Below are 15030 nucleotides of genomic sequence, written 5' to 3' on the forward strand. Positions count from 1 at the left end.
TTCTGCATAATCAAGCAATCAAATATATTCTACTAGGTTTATAATGCTTATGATGCTTTTCACCAATGTTCTACTGGTGTATTTTGTTTTATCTATACTTTTTAGCCTCAAAAAATATAAATGGCTTATCAACTAAAAAGAAAAAAGTCATCCGAGAATTGAACCTAATTTGTATAATTTCTAAGGAAATACTTGATAAAAATACTTTCTGAGACATATCTGACCTAATAGAGTACATTCCTATTCTCTCAGGTTTCTATGTGAGCATATACACAAAAGTAATGAAAGCAACAAAAGAGGATCCTTATAATGTTAAAAAACATTGACTGAGAGGGTAATAAACTCTCTGTATCTGCAAACATATGGTTGCAAAGATATTAGGATCTTCATTCATTTTAACTAATAATGGTGACTGAGAACCTCCACTTAGAAAAATAAAATCTATTATGTAAAACCCTCCATAACTGTCATAAATTCAAGTAAATTTGTACATTCCCCAGTTCTTAACACATACTCTAAGAACCTTTCTTGGTTTTAACCCAATCTTTTATCAAGTCTTCGATCTTTGTTAAATGTAAATGTAAAACATAGAAATAAAGATGACAGTATTTAAAATAAGAGAAATAAGAAAACAGCCTGCTTTTAATTTGGAAAATGCTGCCTATGAGGAAGAACAAAAATTTCTGCTATCCCAGTCATTTTGAATCATAAATTTAGTGGGCACATTCTCAGAATAAGTTATGTTATGTACTCTGTAAAGAACTAGTTGGATAGCTAGATTAACATGACTGGAGAAATTCTAGGATTTGTTTACTTATTTGTTTTTTTGCTTTCTGATTTATTGAATAAACAGTGTGAACTGAAAAGCTCCAAGCCCTCAAAGATTTTAGCACTACAGAAGGCACTCAATTGTACAAACAATTTTGATATATCTACAACTGCTGGAACAGATGGGTTTTGAGGGCCCCATAGGCATGTGAAACTGAGAATTTCATTAATTATTTCAACACAAAACATTATATAGAACCACTAAAAGAATACTATTAGCACAATTAAAGGGAAATAAAATTGTGACTTCTGATGAGCATTTTGCTTTGACCTATAAAAACACATTTATTTGCAAAGGCTCAAGGATGCAAATTTTTCTAACAATAAAAACATGAGTGTCAAAATAAATCTCATGACTTTTAGATTATGAAACTGAAGAAATTTTATATTGTTACAGTAGAATTAATTGAGATAAATGGGCTCTTCATAGTGTGAATACATGGTTGTTATCTCTGAACTATTTTTATTTTTCTGAGAATGATAAAAATTATTACTTGTGCAGTTTTGTGACTCAACTAATAAGTTTCTAGGATAAAGATAAAAGGATATACTTTTGTGTATAATTTAAAAAGATGAAATAGACCAAATTCTGATTTTTCCATACAAACTTAGAGAAAATAATCTGCTGCAATCTGTAAACTACTGGGTAATATTTCACTGGAATTTTCTTTTAAAAAAACATTTTCTTACTGATTTTATCTGTAAGTGATACATTACTAATCTTTAAAAATGTCTTGGACTTCAAAACATTTTCATACTTTTTCTCTTTTAAATAAATTGCAGAATAAATTATTTAAGCTTATGTCATAGAACCAGAAATGTCCAGAAAAATTGATTCTCCCACTGCTTTATTTATACCAATTCTTTGCCAAGAATTAGTTACAAATTTTTTGGAGTTGATATTTTCAATTTTTTTGTGGTTTAAAAGCTATATATATGGGCCGGAGAGATAGCATGGAGGTAAGGCGTTTGCCTCTCATGCAGGAGGTCATCGGTTCGAATCCCGGCGTCCCATATATGGTCCTCCCGTGCCTGCCAGGAGCAATTTCTGAGCCTGGAGCCAGGAATAACCCCTGAGCACTGCCGGGTGTGACCCAAAAACCACAAAAAAAAAAAAAAAAAAAAAAAAAAAAGCTATATATACATATCTTTTTATATAAATATAAAGCTGGATATATTTAAAACTATATTATACTTATATATATGGTCTCGTCTGATAGAAACTGTTCTTTTACCTTAAATATCAAATAGTATAAAAAGCATCACATGCCAATTACACTAACTAATGGGTCTCCTAGATTTTTCTTTATATATCTATGTATTTGCCTCAGTTTATAAACAGTTGCACTGGAATAATTCTTTGCCTGACTTTTTCTGCCATTTTTCATTGCTCACTAGTGCAAATTTTTTTCACATAGCATTTGTGTGTATGCTGTTGCCCACCCAAAGCACAACCCCACACATGTCTTTGTGCATGAATAATTTCCTGAGGATAAATTATAAAAGTGAAATTTCACTCTGTCATTTTTAAAACATATATGCATATATTTATAAACTGATATGGTACATATTTTTTCACTAAGTAATCATACCAGTAAACATCAGTCTATGCTATTGTTTCCTTTTAAATTTAATGCTCTTCAGATGCAAGAATTCTAATCTCATATGTAATATATCTCTATTCATAAAATATTTTTCTAGTCATAAAGTACAATTTAGACATATAAATGTACCGTTATCTTTTGATTAATCAACCACAATAGTGCTCTGAGTTCCAACTATATCACATTCTTCTGAAGAAAATTAATTTTCATCAAGATTATTTTGATTTGGCAATGTATCCTAATAAATTCTTATAGTCTTATGAAATTCATTAGAATATATAACATAGCCAAATATTTACTAATCCCCAAATATCAACTGGAATATTTTATGCATGATGCCTGAAGTAACATAGAAAAGTTATAGTACTCAGTGGCTCTCTGGAGAAATTTTATACCAGGAACTATTTATCAGTTCTGAAAAGTACTATTTATATTATTATTGTTTTTATTTTACCAATGTTTCATTTAAATAGTAAAACAATGAATTAACCCCTAAAATCTAAAAAAATCTCATCAAAAATGAGAAGAGGAAATGAACAAAAACCTCGCTGAGGAATACAAACCGATAGCCAACAGGCACATAAAAACAAGCTCATTATTACTTATTATTAGGAAAATCCACATAAAGATGACAATGAGATATCATCTTATACCATTGAGGATGGCACATATCAAAAAATATTGGGAACAATGTGTGTTGGTGGGGATGCAGTAAAAAAGGAACCCCCGTGCACAGCTGATGGGAAGGCTGTCTTGTTTTATCTCTATGGAAACTAGTATAAAGGGTTCTCAGTAAACTCAGAATCAATCTGCTATATGACCAGAAATTACACTTTTGTGTATCTATGTCCAGGACAGTAAGGACAGTTAGACATGCATTTAAAAAATGACACTTATTCATTGAAACACTCAGTACAATAAATATCTAAGAGATGGAATCAACCTAGATGTCCAACAGCAGATTAGTGGATCATGAAGATGTGGTACATATGTACAATGAAATATTATATAGCTGTAAGGAATGATGCGATCATGCAATTTACTGCAACTAGGGTGGAATGGAAGATATCATGTAAATGAAGTTAGCCAGAAGAAATATAAATAGAGGATAATATAACTTCTATGTGGTATTTAGAAAACATATAAGGGAATGAAATGGTTTAAATGGGGGTTGTTGAGAAATGGGGGTTGTCATTATACTCTTGTTCCCATAGTATAGGGAGAAGAAGGAAAGTAATTGAATGAAGGAGTAGTAAGTAGTAAGTCAGATGTAAAATAACAGGATCGAGGGAACTCAGGGCATTCATGTTAAGGAAACATAGAACAAAATATCCAAATCACGGACTCAACACCAATGAAATCATCAGACCCAAACTTTAAACAACCAAACTTAAAAAAGTGTCTATTATGATGACAGGCTATGAAAGTATGGGAACATTGGTGGACGAATGTTAATGGTGGTAGATAAGATTGGTGCTGAACCGTTGTATGTTTAAAACTTAACTATGAATAGTAAATCACAATCCTTTAAAAATATTTAATAAAAATTATTTCTTTCGTGATCAAATAATGATACAGCTCTATCAGCATTATAATTCATAATAGCAAAAAATAATTGCGGCAATAATTAGCAAATAAATCAGGGATTTGAAGAACATAAGTAAATTAAAAGTAGTAATAGATGAGACATTAAAATATCTTACATGTATTGTAAGAATCCCACTAGGTTAAGATCGAGTCATATGCCAAGGGCCAAAGATAATGTGCAATATACACTGACAGGTTTTTAAGTTTCATTTATCATTCTTCTGAGAAGAGGACTTACCTTACCAGTGTCACAATCAGTGCCATCCATTGGGGGATCTAATTTGGTTTTGCATTCCTTCTCGCCTTCTACCTTGCACCACAACCCAGTGCACATCACATGCTGAAAAGAGGAGCATTACATTAATCAGGGCAAAAGTTTCCTATATTCAAAAGTGAATTCTGTATTTTTGTTAGTACACTAGAAAATCATTGAATAAAAATAACCTTCACTGTGTATGTGGAAGGGCTTACATCTGGCTCTGCACTTAGGAATCACTCCCTGCAGAATTCTCAGAATCATGTATAGAGTGCTAGAGTTTGAACTCAGGTTAACCACATGTGAGACAAGAACTTTACCTGCTATGTTATCATTTGGGGTAATATATTATTAAGGTAATATATTAAAATAAGACAATATCTGATTACTTAATAAATTGCTTCAAAATTATCTAAATAAAACACATGTGATGACCTAAGATGGAGTAGGAGCAAAAGAAAAAAGTCAAGTTAAAAATAATTATACTAGCCATTCAGAGTGATTGCATTGGGAAGAAGTAATGATTTGTAGGTATAATTATGTTAAGAATAGATGAATGAGGCTGGAGAGATAGGGAGTTAGGGCATTTGCTCCACATGGCTGATCAAAGTTCAATCTCAAGCATCCTATAGTTCCCTGAGCCTGCCAGGGGTGACCAAACAAACAAACAAAAGACATAAAGGCCAGTTCTTGGATGACAAAGACCAGTTCACTCTCCCTAGGAAGAAGGTATAATTTATAGGGAAAAGGAAACCACTTAGAAACCACATAGCACGGGAATAGTTATTAGTATTTAAAAAGAAGTTTTTTGGGAAACTGGAGCTGTGGCGCAGGGCATAAGGCATCTGCCTTGCACATGCTAACCTAGGACGAATCACAGTTGGATCCTATGGTGTCCCAGATGGTCTCCCAAGCCAGGAGTGATTTCTGAGTGCATAGCCAGGAGTAACCCCTGAGCATCACCAGGTGTGGCCAAAAAACCAAAGCAAAAAGTAAAATAAAAAGTTATTTTGGGAGGTTTACACTAGCAGTAGCTTTTGACATGAAAAAAATCAATATGAAGTATAACTTAACCCAGGACCCAAATCTATTAAATATTTGAGAAAAGATATTTAAATAAACATTTCAATCAGCTTTAAAATATGTCTAAAACTAGTTTAATAGTAAATTTGTCACCTTATTTATTTAAAAATTTGGATTTCTAAAATATGTGTCAACTCAATAGTGTATGGCAAGAATGTGACATTGTTTTTTATTATTTTACCTGCTGTGATGCATCTTTCTGCTTTAAATATCTTACACAAATGTTACATTTAGAATATGATCTTACTTAATTTATATTCTATTTCCCATGCATTATTTATCAAAAATTCACCCAGATACTTAAATAAACATAATTTAAGGCTCATAAATATGAAGAGAGAAATGTATTGTTCATCAAGTAATTTGGGGGGAACATTTGTATTCTAGTTAATCACATTTAATCTGAGAATCTTAGATCCAGAAAGTTTCCTTCTTAGATCTTTATATGTAGGATGTTTGAGAATATGAGGTCAAATGCAGAATCTTCCACCAAAGAATTCCCATTTACTTATGTTCAATAAAGTGTATATGTATCATGACAGGTATTATTTTAGTCAGGTTCACAGTTAACCAGTGAATACTGAAATAAAAGGCAAATATTCTATCCTGTTTGCTGAACACTGTTGGTGGTCTAAATGCTGACCTTTCACCATTATTTACTATTCAAAACAGCAGGTATTCTAATTGATTCTTCCTGAAGCACTGAGAGCATAAAAGCAAACTTGGCTGCTTTTCAAGATAAGCACAGTCATGGGGAATAATTCTCTTCAGAGGAGATCTCTTTAGCCTTCATGGTCTGCAGGTCTAGCAAGAGATGACAGCTTCATTCTTAAAAATAACTCAGTCTCAAGATTTCAGACCAAACTGTCAAAATGAAAACAATAAACTGCTAGAAGAAATTGCAGGACTATTCACCTGAGCAGCAGAATGTCTCCTGCCTGTGATATTAGAACTCAGCTATGCCTAGCTCTTCCATGATATAAGTGGAAGATAGAGTATTTTCAAACCAAAGACTCTTCATTTGTTAAACAAGCCAGAGTTGACCATATTTTTTCTACTTTAATTTCTAAAACCACTTACTAGACCCAATTAAGGGGGAAAAAACATTTTTAACAACATGTTTTACATAAAATTCCATACAGATTTATACAAGTTGTCACTACCCAGAAAACTAATAAAATATAATATTCATTTTTCATTTGTCAAAATGGGAAAACCATTTATAGGCTAGAATGTGATTTGGGCTGAGTGCTGTTGTATGCTCTCACATGGCAGGAATTGTGAATTATGTTTCTCTACTCTGCTATGGCCTGGACTTTGACCCTCCCCACCCAGATCATTCCCTGAGGGCACTTATTCAGAGGTGAGCTGGCCCCTACTCATAAAGAACAGAGCCAGAGTATAGCATCTTCTCCACTTAGCTTCACAAATGTGTGCTTCTTCTAGCCATAAACCCCACTATAATACGTAGGGAAAAAAAGAACACATTACAAGCTTGACAATGGGGAAACAATGCAGGCCAACAACATGCATAGATATTGAAGATGGCAGTTCTGATGACCCAAAAAAGTCCCAATCACAGAGTAAGCCACTCAGATAAGGAATTTAGAGAAGAATTATGGAGGCTGTTCATAGAACTCAAAGAAAGCATAGATCAAGCTGAAGAGATCACAATATAGAAACCAGAAAACTCCAAACTGAAATAATAGGGCAAAAATCTCAGTAAAAGAAATGAAACCCTCACTGGAAAGCCTCAACAACTGAGTAAAAGCTGCTGAGGACAGAATCAGTGAGCTGGGAGATGAGATGCATAACAATTCCATACAAAAGAAGAGATTGGAAAAAAGCCTTAACGCAAATGATCAGACAATGGAAATTTATACTCAAAGAATGTGAACAGATGAGAATAAAGTCTTTGATAAACTCAACATAAACAACAGAAGAATCATTGGAATCCCGGAGACACACAAAGAAAATCCCCAGGAAGAATCAATAGTCAAGGATATCATTGCAAAGAAACTCCCAGAGCTAAAAACTGCATACAATAAAACACTGGATAGAACACTTTGAAAGAAAAAAGATGCAGAATTTTCTAGTATAAAATGTTCTTCCTTTAATAATGATGAAGTAAGTAGATTTTGCAGTAGACCAATCTTTCTGCAGTTAACTACCATGAACAGTAGACAGAACCTAAAAAATAATTTCTTGTGCTTCTGGATAGTGAACAAAGATAGGAGGTGCTACCTTACAAAAAAGGTAATTAATTTTTCTTAAAACCCATAGATGAGTGAGACCATTCTGCGTTTTTCTCTCTCTCTGACTTATTTCACTCAGCATAATAGATTCCATGTACATCCATGTATAGGAAAATTTCATGACTTCATCTCTCCTGACAGCTGCATAATATTCCATTGTGTATATGTACCACAGTTTCTTTAGCCATTCGTCTGTTGAAGGGCATCTTGGTTGTTTCCAGAGTCTTGCTATGGTAAATAGTGCTGCAATAAATATAGGTGTAAGGAAGGGGGTTTTGTATTGTATTTTTGTGTTCCTAGGGTATATGGGTTTTAAGAAAAATGAAAGACATTCTTGCAATAATAATTTTCAGACACAAAAAAGAGCTGGAAGTTCCAGCTCACCTCAGGAAGCTCACCACAAAGAGTGATGAGTTTAGTTAGAGAAATAACTACATTTTGAACTGTCCTAATAATGAGAATGTATGAGGGAAATGGAAAGCCTGTTTAGAGTACAGGCGGGGATCGGGTGGGAAGGAGGGACATTGGGACATTGGTGATGGGAATGTTGCATTGGTGATGGGTGGTGTTCTTTACATGACTGAAACCCAAACACAATCATGTATGTAATCAAGGTGTTTAAATAAAATATAAAAAGAAAGAAACTGGTATATATACACAATGGAATATTATGCAGCTCTTAGGAGAGATGAAGTCATGAAATTTTCCTATACATGGATGTATATGGAATCTATTATTCTGAATGAAATAAGTCAGAAGGAGAGATATAGATTCAGAATAGTCTCCCTCATCTATAGTATTAAGAAAAATAAAAGATATTTTTGCAATAATTCTCAGAAAGAAAGAGAGGAGGACTGGAAGGTCTAGCTCACGACTTGTAGTCCACCACAGAGAGTGATGGGTGTAGTTAGAGAAATAATTATACTGAGAACTATCATATCAATGTGAATGAATGAGGGAAGTAGAAAGCCTGTTTAGAGTACAGGTGGGGGTGGGGTTGGGGAGGAGGGAGATTTGGGACATTGGAGATGAAAATGTTGCACTGGTGAAGGGAGTGTTCTTTACATGACTAATACCCAACTAAAATCATATTTGTAATCAAGGTGTTTAAATAAAGATATTAATTAAAAAATTTAAAAAAGGTAATTAAAATGAATTTAACAAACTTAATTGTCTGTGAAAACAAAAAGTGAAATTGTCTTTGGAGAAATAAAACAGAATCTGGACCATCTACTACCTCAGGGATCAGCGAACTTTTCCATAAAATGCCAAATCATACATATTCTTGGCTTGCAGGCCATATGGTCTCTACTGTAAGTGCTCTGCACTGTCAAGACACGTGTTTGCTGCCAAAAAGAAGACATGGACAGATGGGTGACTATGGTGCAGCTGAACTTTCTTTACAGAAACAAACAACTCATCCCAGCTAACAATCTGTAAAAGAATATCTAACATATTAACAGTTTAATATTGTAGAATAAAATATGTTTCTGTAATATATGTTTATACAAGTGATTTTCCACACATTCTGTAAGTAGCCTTATTAATAATGGCCACTAAACTAACTTTCTACTAAGAGGTAAAATGATAAAATGTTTTTTTCTCCAATGGAATGCTAATTTAAAAAAAAAGAAAAAGAAAAGATACTGATATAAAATGACATAGAGGGTAAATAAATTGTATTTTGAAGTATTTTTTATCGAGGTAGCATTGATTCACAAGAGAGAATATGTTCTTTTGTGTTTAGGGTTAAATGCAACCATACTATGTCCACCAACAAAGGGCACACACGTCCTCTGTGAAAAAAGTGAATTCCTTTTCTCTTTCTCTTTAACTTATATCTAGGAAGGTTGAAAATAAAGTGTGGAATATATTATTTTGATAGTAGTTTTAATGCCAATAATAATTTTTAAAATATAATCCCAGAATTAAGGAAAAGGGAAAAAAAATCTGACCAGAAAAATAAAATAATAAAAAAACACAAAACAAATATACAGTAGTAGAGCTGGGTATTTTAATGCCTACTTATGAACTAAATGAAAAATATGTAGATATTTGAAATGTTTATTTACTCATTCTAGATTTTAGATATATTATATAAACTATAAGGAATGCACATTTCTTCAAGTATGTAAATAATGAATAAATACTAGCATTTATTATGTTCCAGTTTTTAGTAAATTGTAAACCAGTATTTTTTAACAATAACTGGCATCAAATAAAATTAAACTTATTACAGTATAATAAAAATGTATGTGATTAATAAAAAGCTATCCTTAAAATTTTCATTCATTGATTAAAACCTAGATCCAAAATGTCTCTGACACTAAGAAAATAATTCAGCTGTAAGAAAAGTAATATATTCCAGAAAAATTTAATTTCACAGTCAGGAAGAATATATGTGAGGTAAACTATTTTTTTTTGTTTGTTTTCTTTTTGTTTTTGGGTCACAGGGGCAGCGCTCAGAGTTTACTCCTGGCTCTACCCTCAGAAATCACTCCTGGCAGGCTCAAGGGACCATGTGGAATGCTGGGATTCAAACTACGGTCTTTCTGCATGCAAGGCAAACACCCTAACTCCATGCTATCTCTCCGGCCCCGAGGTAAACAATTTTCAAAAGCACAGTTTTATTGGGAAATCTTAAGGAATTTAATCATCTCAAATTAAAAGACAAAAGTAGTATAAAACTGGGGCCGGAGCAGTGGCACAATGGGTAGGGTGTTTGCCTTGCACGTAGCTGACCAAGGACAGACTGCGGTTCAATCCCCCAGCTCCTTTATGGTCTCCCAAGCCAGAAGCAATTTCTGAGGGCATAGCCAGGAGTAACCCGAGTGTCACTGGGTGTGGCCCAAAAACCAAAAGAAAAAGTGGTTTAAAATACACATTTTTAATAAAGATCAATTATTGTCTAAAAATAGAATTTCTGCAGCTCATAACAAAAAACAGAAAAATAAAAATAACCAATACTTTAAGTAGGTACTTTAGAAAGTTGATGACTTAAGGGGCCAGTGCAATAGCATAGCAAGTAGGGCATTTGCCTTGCATGCTGCCAATCTGTATTAGATCACCAGCATCATCCATTGTGGTGGCCAGGAGTGATTTCTGAGCTCAGAGTCAGGAATAAACCCTGAGCACCATCCCTGTGGCCCAAAAACAAAACAAAAGAAATATGATGACTTAAAAAAAAAGCCATATTAAGGCAATTCTATGGCAAAACATTAATGGAATAGAAATGAAAGAACTAGATTATCCTGTTAAATAAGCCATCCAGTTAGATAATGTACAATCTACTGCACTGAATGGAACTAAAGCTTAAAAGATGAAATAAAGCTCCAACTTTCAAGGCAAACAATTAATTTCTTGGTAGTTTTAGCCTCCATCATTTTTATGATATCATATGAAGAGAAACTTTGAAATGCATAATTTCACCAAACTTGACAGCATAATTTATTAACCATGCCATTTCAGATTTGCATGCCACAACTAAGCATCAAGGACTATTTCATGCTTAGCTTTTTCAATTCAAATGTCAACTACTTTTGGAATTTTACTATGTCAATTCTTGGATATTCAAGTTCTAGAATTCTTCATAAATGAACTCAGTTCAGTGTCAGCTGGTTCACTGGATATACTGAAAGGTTTGAAAATTCCAATCTGCTTGATATGTCATGTGGATAAGTGTCAAACTACTTTTTAAAGTCACGCTATGATTCTATTATGTTGGAAATTTTCTAACAATATCATGCTTATGCAATTCACAGTTTTTCTGGAAATTTTTTTGATTTTTATCAGACTATCTTCTTATTCAAAAATCTAATACTTATATGGCTACATCTTACAGTTTCCAAGGAAACATCTCTGTTATCATATTTCAGGCAGCTGAAACAATGACTTGATGAGGAAGTATCTGGTTCACTCTGAAGACACCAGATGGCCTGAAGGCACCCACTGCTCAGTACTCTGGAACAAGCCATCCAACAAGTTAGCAATGTGCAAAGTAATGCAGAAGAGAGCTGTTATTGCTGGAAGTCAAGATGTTTTGCAAACATCCCTATAGCTATGTCTTTAAACATTTTGCAGATGCAAGTGGTATCTGAAGGGTAAATTTGGGTTAATAGAGCAACATGTAAAATCATAGATACTTTAATATCTATCTATTTACAAGTATGGAAAAGTGATAATAATTCAAATACTATAGAATAAGTACCAGTCAAAGCTGGAGAGATAGTACAGGGGCGAAGGAAGGCTTCTGTTTTGCTTATGGGAGACCCTGGTTCATTATTACCTAAGGTCCTCTCAGAACAATAGGGCATTATCTCTGCACACCATTAGGTGTGCCTCTCTAAAAGAAAAAAAAAAAAAAGGATTCTACCAGAACACATGTTGAAAAGTTGCTAAAACAAAATACACTCCATGCAGTTTGATATTTATATTGATTGGAAGTAGGATTTGTCCTAAAAATGCTTAATTAATTCATGTGAAAGCTATGAAACAAGCTTTTTGACTTTGTAGGCTAACTTTATGTCATCAGTGAATATTTTAGACCACTACCTTTTTATGTTATCTACCCAGAATACATATCAGAGAATCAAGTATTGACATGAGGTGAAAATGTACAGTTGAAACTCATCATTCAACTGATTTACTTTTCACTCAACAAATACTTAACACTTTAGGTGCTCTGGTAATAGTGATGAAAAAGACTGATCACTACCTTCTGTAGTATTATAGAGCTTGTCTTCTAGGAGAAACCTAGGTGACAGATGGGTTATTGTGAGACAAATATAAGGGGTTTAACAGGCTTGACACTTCCATCAGCTATACCTATATAATTATTTTCCTTCATAATTTGGCATTATATTTCCCATGTATGTAGATGGGATTTACAAGATATTTCAAAATAACAGTGTTCAAAACCCTGTAGGAAAACTCCAACAATTGCTTATTCTCAGACTTCCTTTTACTCTAATCTTGTCTTCCACTTCTGAAACAGTTAATGATTTTCACTTTCTAAAATTATTCCTCTTAGCTTCCAGAATCTTACCTTTCTTTCCAGTTCTATTCATATCAATGCTGTTTTAGAGTTTTAATAAATGCTTTCCTCTTATTTTTCTAATTTTTATCTCATACAGACAGCATGTTCTGAGTCCTGGAATTTTTTTTCTCTTTAATTCATTGCTATTGTTACCATTCAGTATTCTCTAATGAAAAATCACCTCTTACATGAGGATTATACTGTATTTGTTTGTTTTGGTGGGGTCATAATTCTGAGGCAAGGATGGCTGTTGAATGATTGCTTGGACCTAATAACAGCTCTACTTGGATGTCCATAAGCATCTTAAATTCAGAATAAGTGCCCAGTAAGTTAAAAAAAATGCCTATTGCAGGGCCCTTTTGTTTTCTATTTCCTTATACTGTGTCCCCCAGTCCTCCCAAATAATGTATGGCTTGCTCTCACTTTGTGCCAGACCTCTAAACAAATATGACCTTTTTTTTTTAAATTCCCAGATCCATCTATATAAACTAGCATTAGCCACATCCTTCCATCACTGAACTCCTGACTTTTCTGACATGAAAAGTCTATTTCTCCAAAACTTGTCTTGGTCCAACATAGTAAATGTCTATTTTCTTGTTTTCTGTCTTCCTTGGCTAAAAAGCAAACTCTAGGTAGCTGAGGACTTAAGTCTTTACAATTCTCTCACCAGAGTGTTCTAACCAAGCTGACTATTAAAAATGGTTTTCCCTGGCTGCCTAAAGTAACCAGATTCTTCCTGGTATTGTTTGTTACATTGCTGTCTATAAAGAGTACATACAGATGGAACTAAGTAGGGTAATGACTTTATTTAAAAAAAGGGGGAGGGGACCCAGAGAGATAGCACAGCGGCGTTTGCCTTGCAAGCAGCCGATCCAGGACCAAAGGTGGTTGGTTCGAATCCCGGTATCTCATATGGTCCCCCGTGCCTGCCAGGAGCTATTTCTGAGCAGACAGCCAGGAGTAACCCCTGAGTATCGCTGGGAGTGGCCCAAAAACCAAAAAAATAAAAAATAAAAAAATTGATAAATAGGTAGAGCTGGGTTTAGGGTGCTGTTTACAATCCTTGGCATAACATGGTTTTCCCAGGCATCATCAGAGGTCTCAGAGCATGGTTAGACGAAGCCCTAATCATGGTTCTTATGAACCAAGCCAACAATCTAAGATTTGGATAGATTAAATTCCTTAATAAATAGCTATAGTATGTCAACTGAGGGAGTGGTGGGGTGAAGCTCATGCAAGAAGGGTAGTGAAAACTACATAAAGCAAATAAGCAAATAATTGAGGAAATTAAAATAAATTGAGCTGTTCTTTTTTTGGGAGGTGGTGGGAGTGGGAGTGGACTTGGGCCATATTCTGGCAGTATTCAGAGGTTACTCCTGGCTCTGCACACAGGAATCATTCCAGTGGGATTGGAGACAAAATGGGGTGACAGGGATTCAACCCAGATCAGATATCTGCAATCAAGTGTTTACCTGCTCTTCTGTCTCTCTGGTCCCCACCTGAGCTTTTTCTGTCCTAATGATTCAGACTTCAGAGAAAATAAATTCAGTTTAAACATTGGACCTGATTTAAATACTTTTCTTACAGAAGATAACGTGTAAAGAGGTTGTGTGTATAGCTTGTAAAGAAATTTGAAGCAATAGATCACAGCAGTAAGAATTCATCCCATTTTAGAATTTCAACTAACACTTCCTTCTTGATAAATGTAAGAACATCAGCTGCTATACAACTTCTATAGGTCTCAATAAGAACATTTGAAATGTAGTACTAATTATAACTATAATTATAACCAATTTAAGAGTTAAATGTTTACTCCAAGTAAGTAGGAAGAATTCAATGAGATCAAACCACAATCAGGTATATATTTTAGAGGTTCATAATATTTAAAAAGGTCTAGCAAAATTTAAATAATGACAATATTAAATGTCATTAAACACAATTTCTAAAAGCTTGATATAATATTAATATAAATAATTTAAAATTTAACAAAATTGTATCTTTTAACACCTGGGATACCTTATAAAACACAAAAATTAGGGGGACTGAAGAGATAATTTAAGTATAAAATACAAGATTAAAATGTGAGCAGCCTTGAATTTGATCCCTCCTCCCCAGTATCAGTAAATAAGACCTTACTTTTTTTTCTAAAAGGGGGCACTAAAAACTTTTCATTTATAACTGCTCATTATTTTTTCTAAATAATACAACAACCACAATAATAATTTCCTGCTTTCCAAAACAATGCTAATTTTAGTTAGTGAAGTGTCTATACATGTGTAACTCAAACATGTGTAATTCAAGCATTGAGGATTTAAGAAAGATTTAAGAAAGAATGAGGCCCAGTTTTTGATTGTCCAAAGGTTTGGAGATGAGAGTAGAGTT

General features: G+C 33.8%; 1 protein-coding gene across 1 annotated transcript in view; it reads right to left on the reverse strand.

Moving 5' to 3' along the window:
* ADAMTS19 (ADAM metallopeptidase with thrombospondin type 1 motif 19) overlaps window positions 1-15030 on the reverse strand; it is a 272346-nt gene that overhangs the window by 114203 nt on the left and 143113 nt on the right. Inside the window, exon 11 of the mRNA XM_049787377.1 lies at window positions 4258-4359. Within this exon, the coding sequence (XP_049643334.1) occupies window positions 4258-4359 (102 nt within the window). The remainder of the gene's footprint in view (window positions 1-4257; window positions 4360-15030) is intronic.

Source organism: Suncus etruscus, chromosome 14 (assembly GCF_024139225.1).
Source record: "Suncus etruscus isolate mSunEtr1 chromosome 14, mSunEtr1.pri.cur, whole genome shotgun sequence".
In the NCBI taxonomy this organism is placed as follows: Eukaryota; Metazoa; Chordata; class Mammalia; order Eulipotyphla; family Soricidae; genus Suncus; species Suncus etruscus.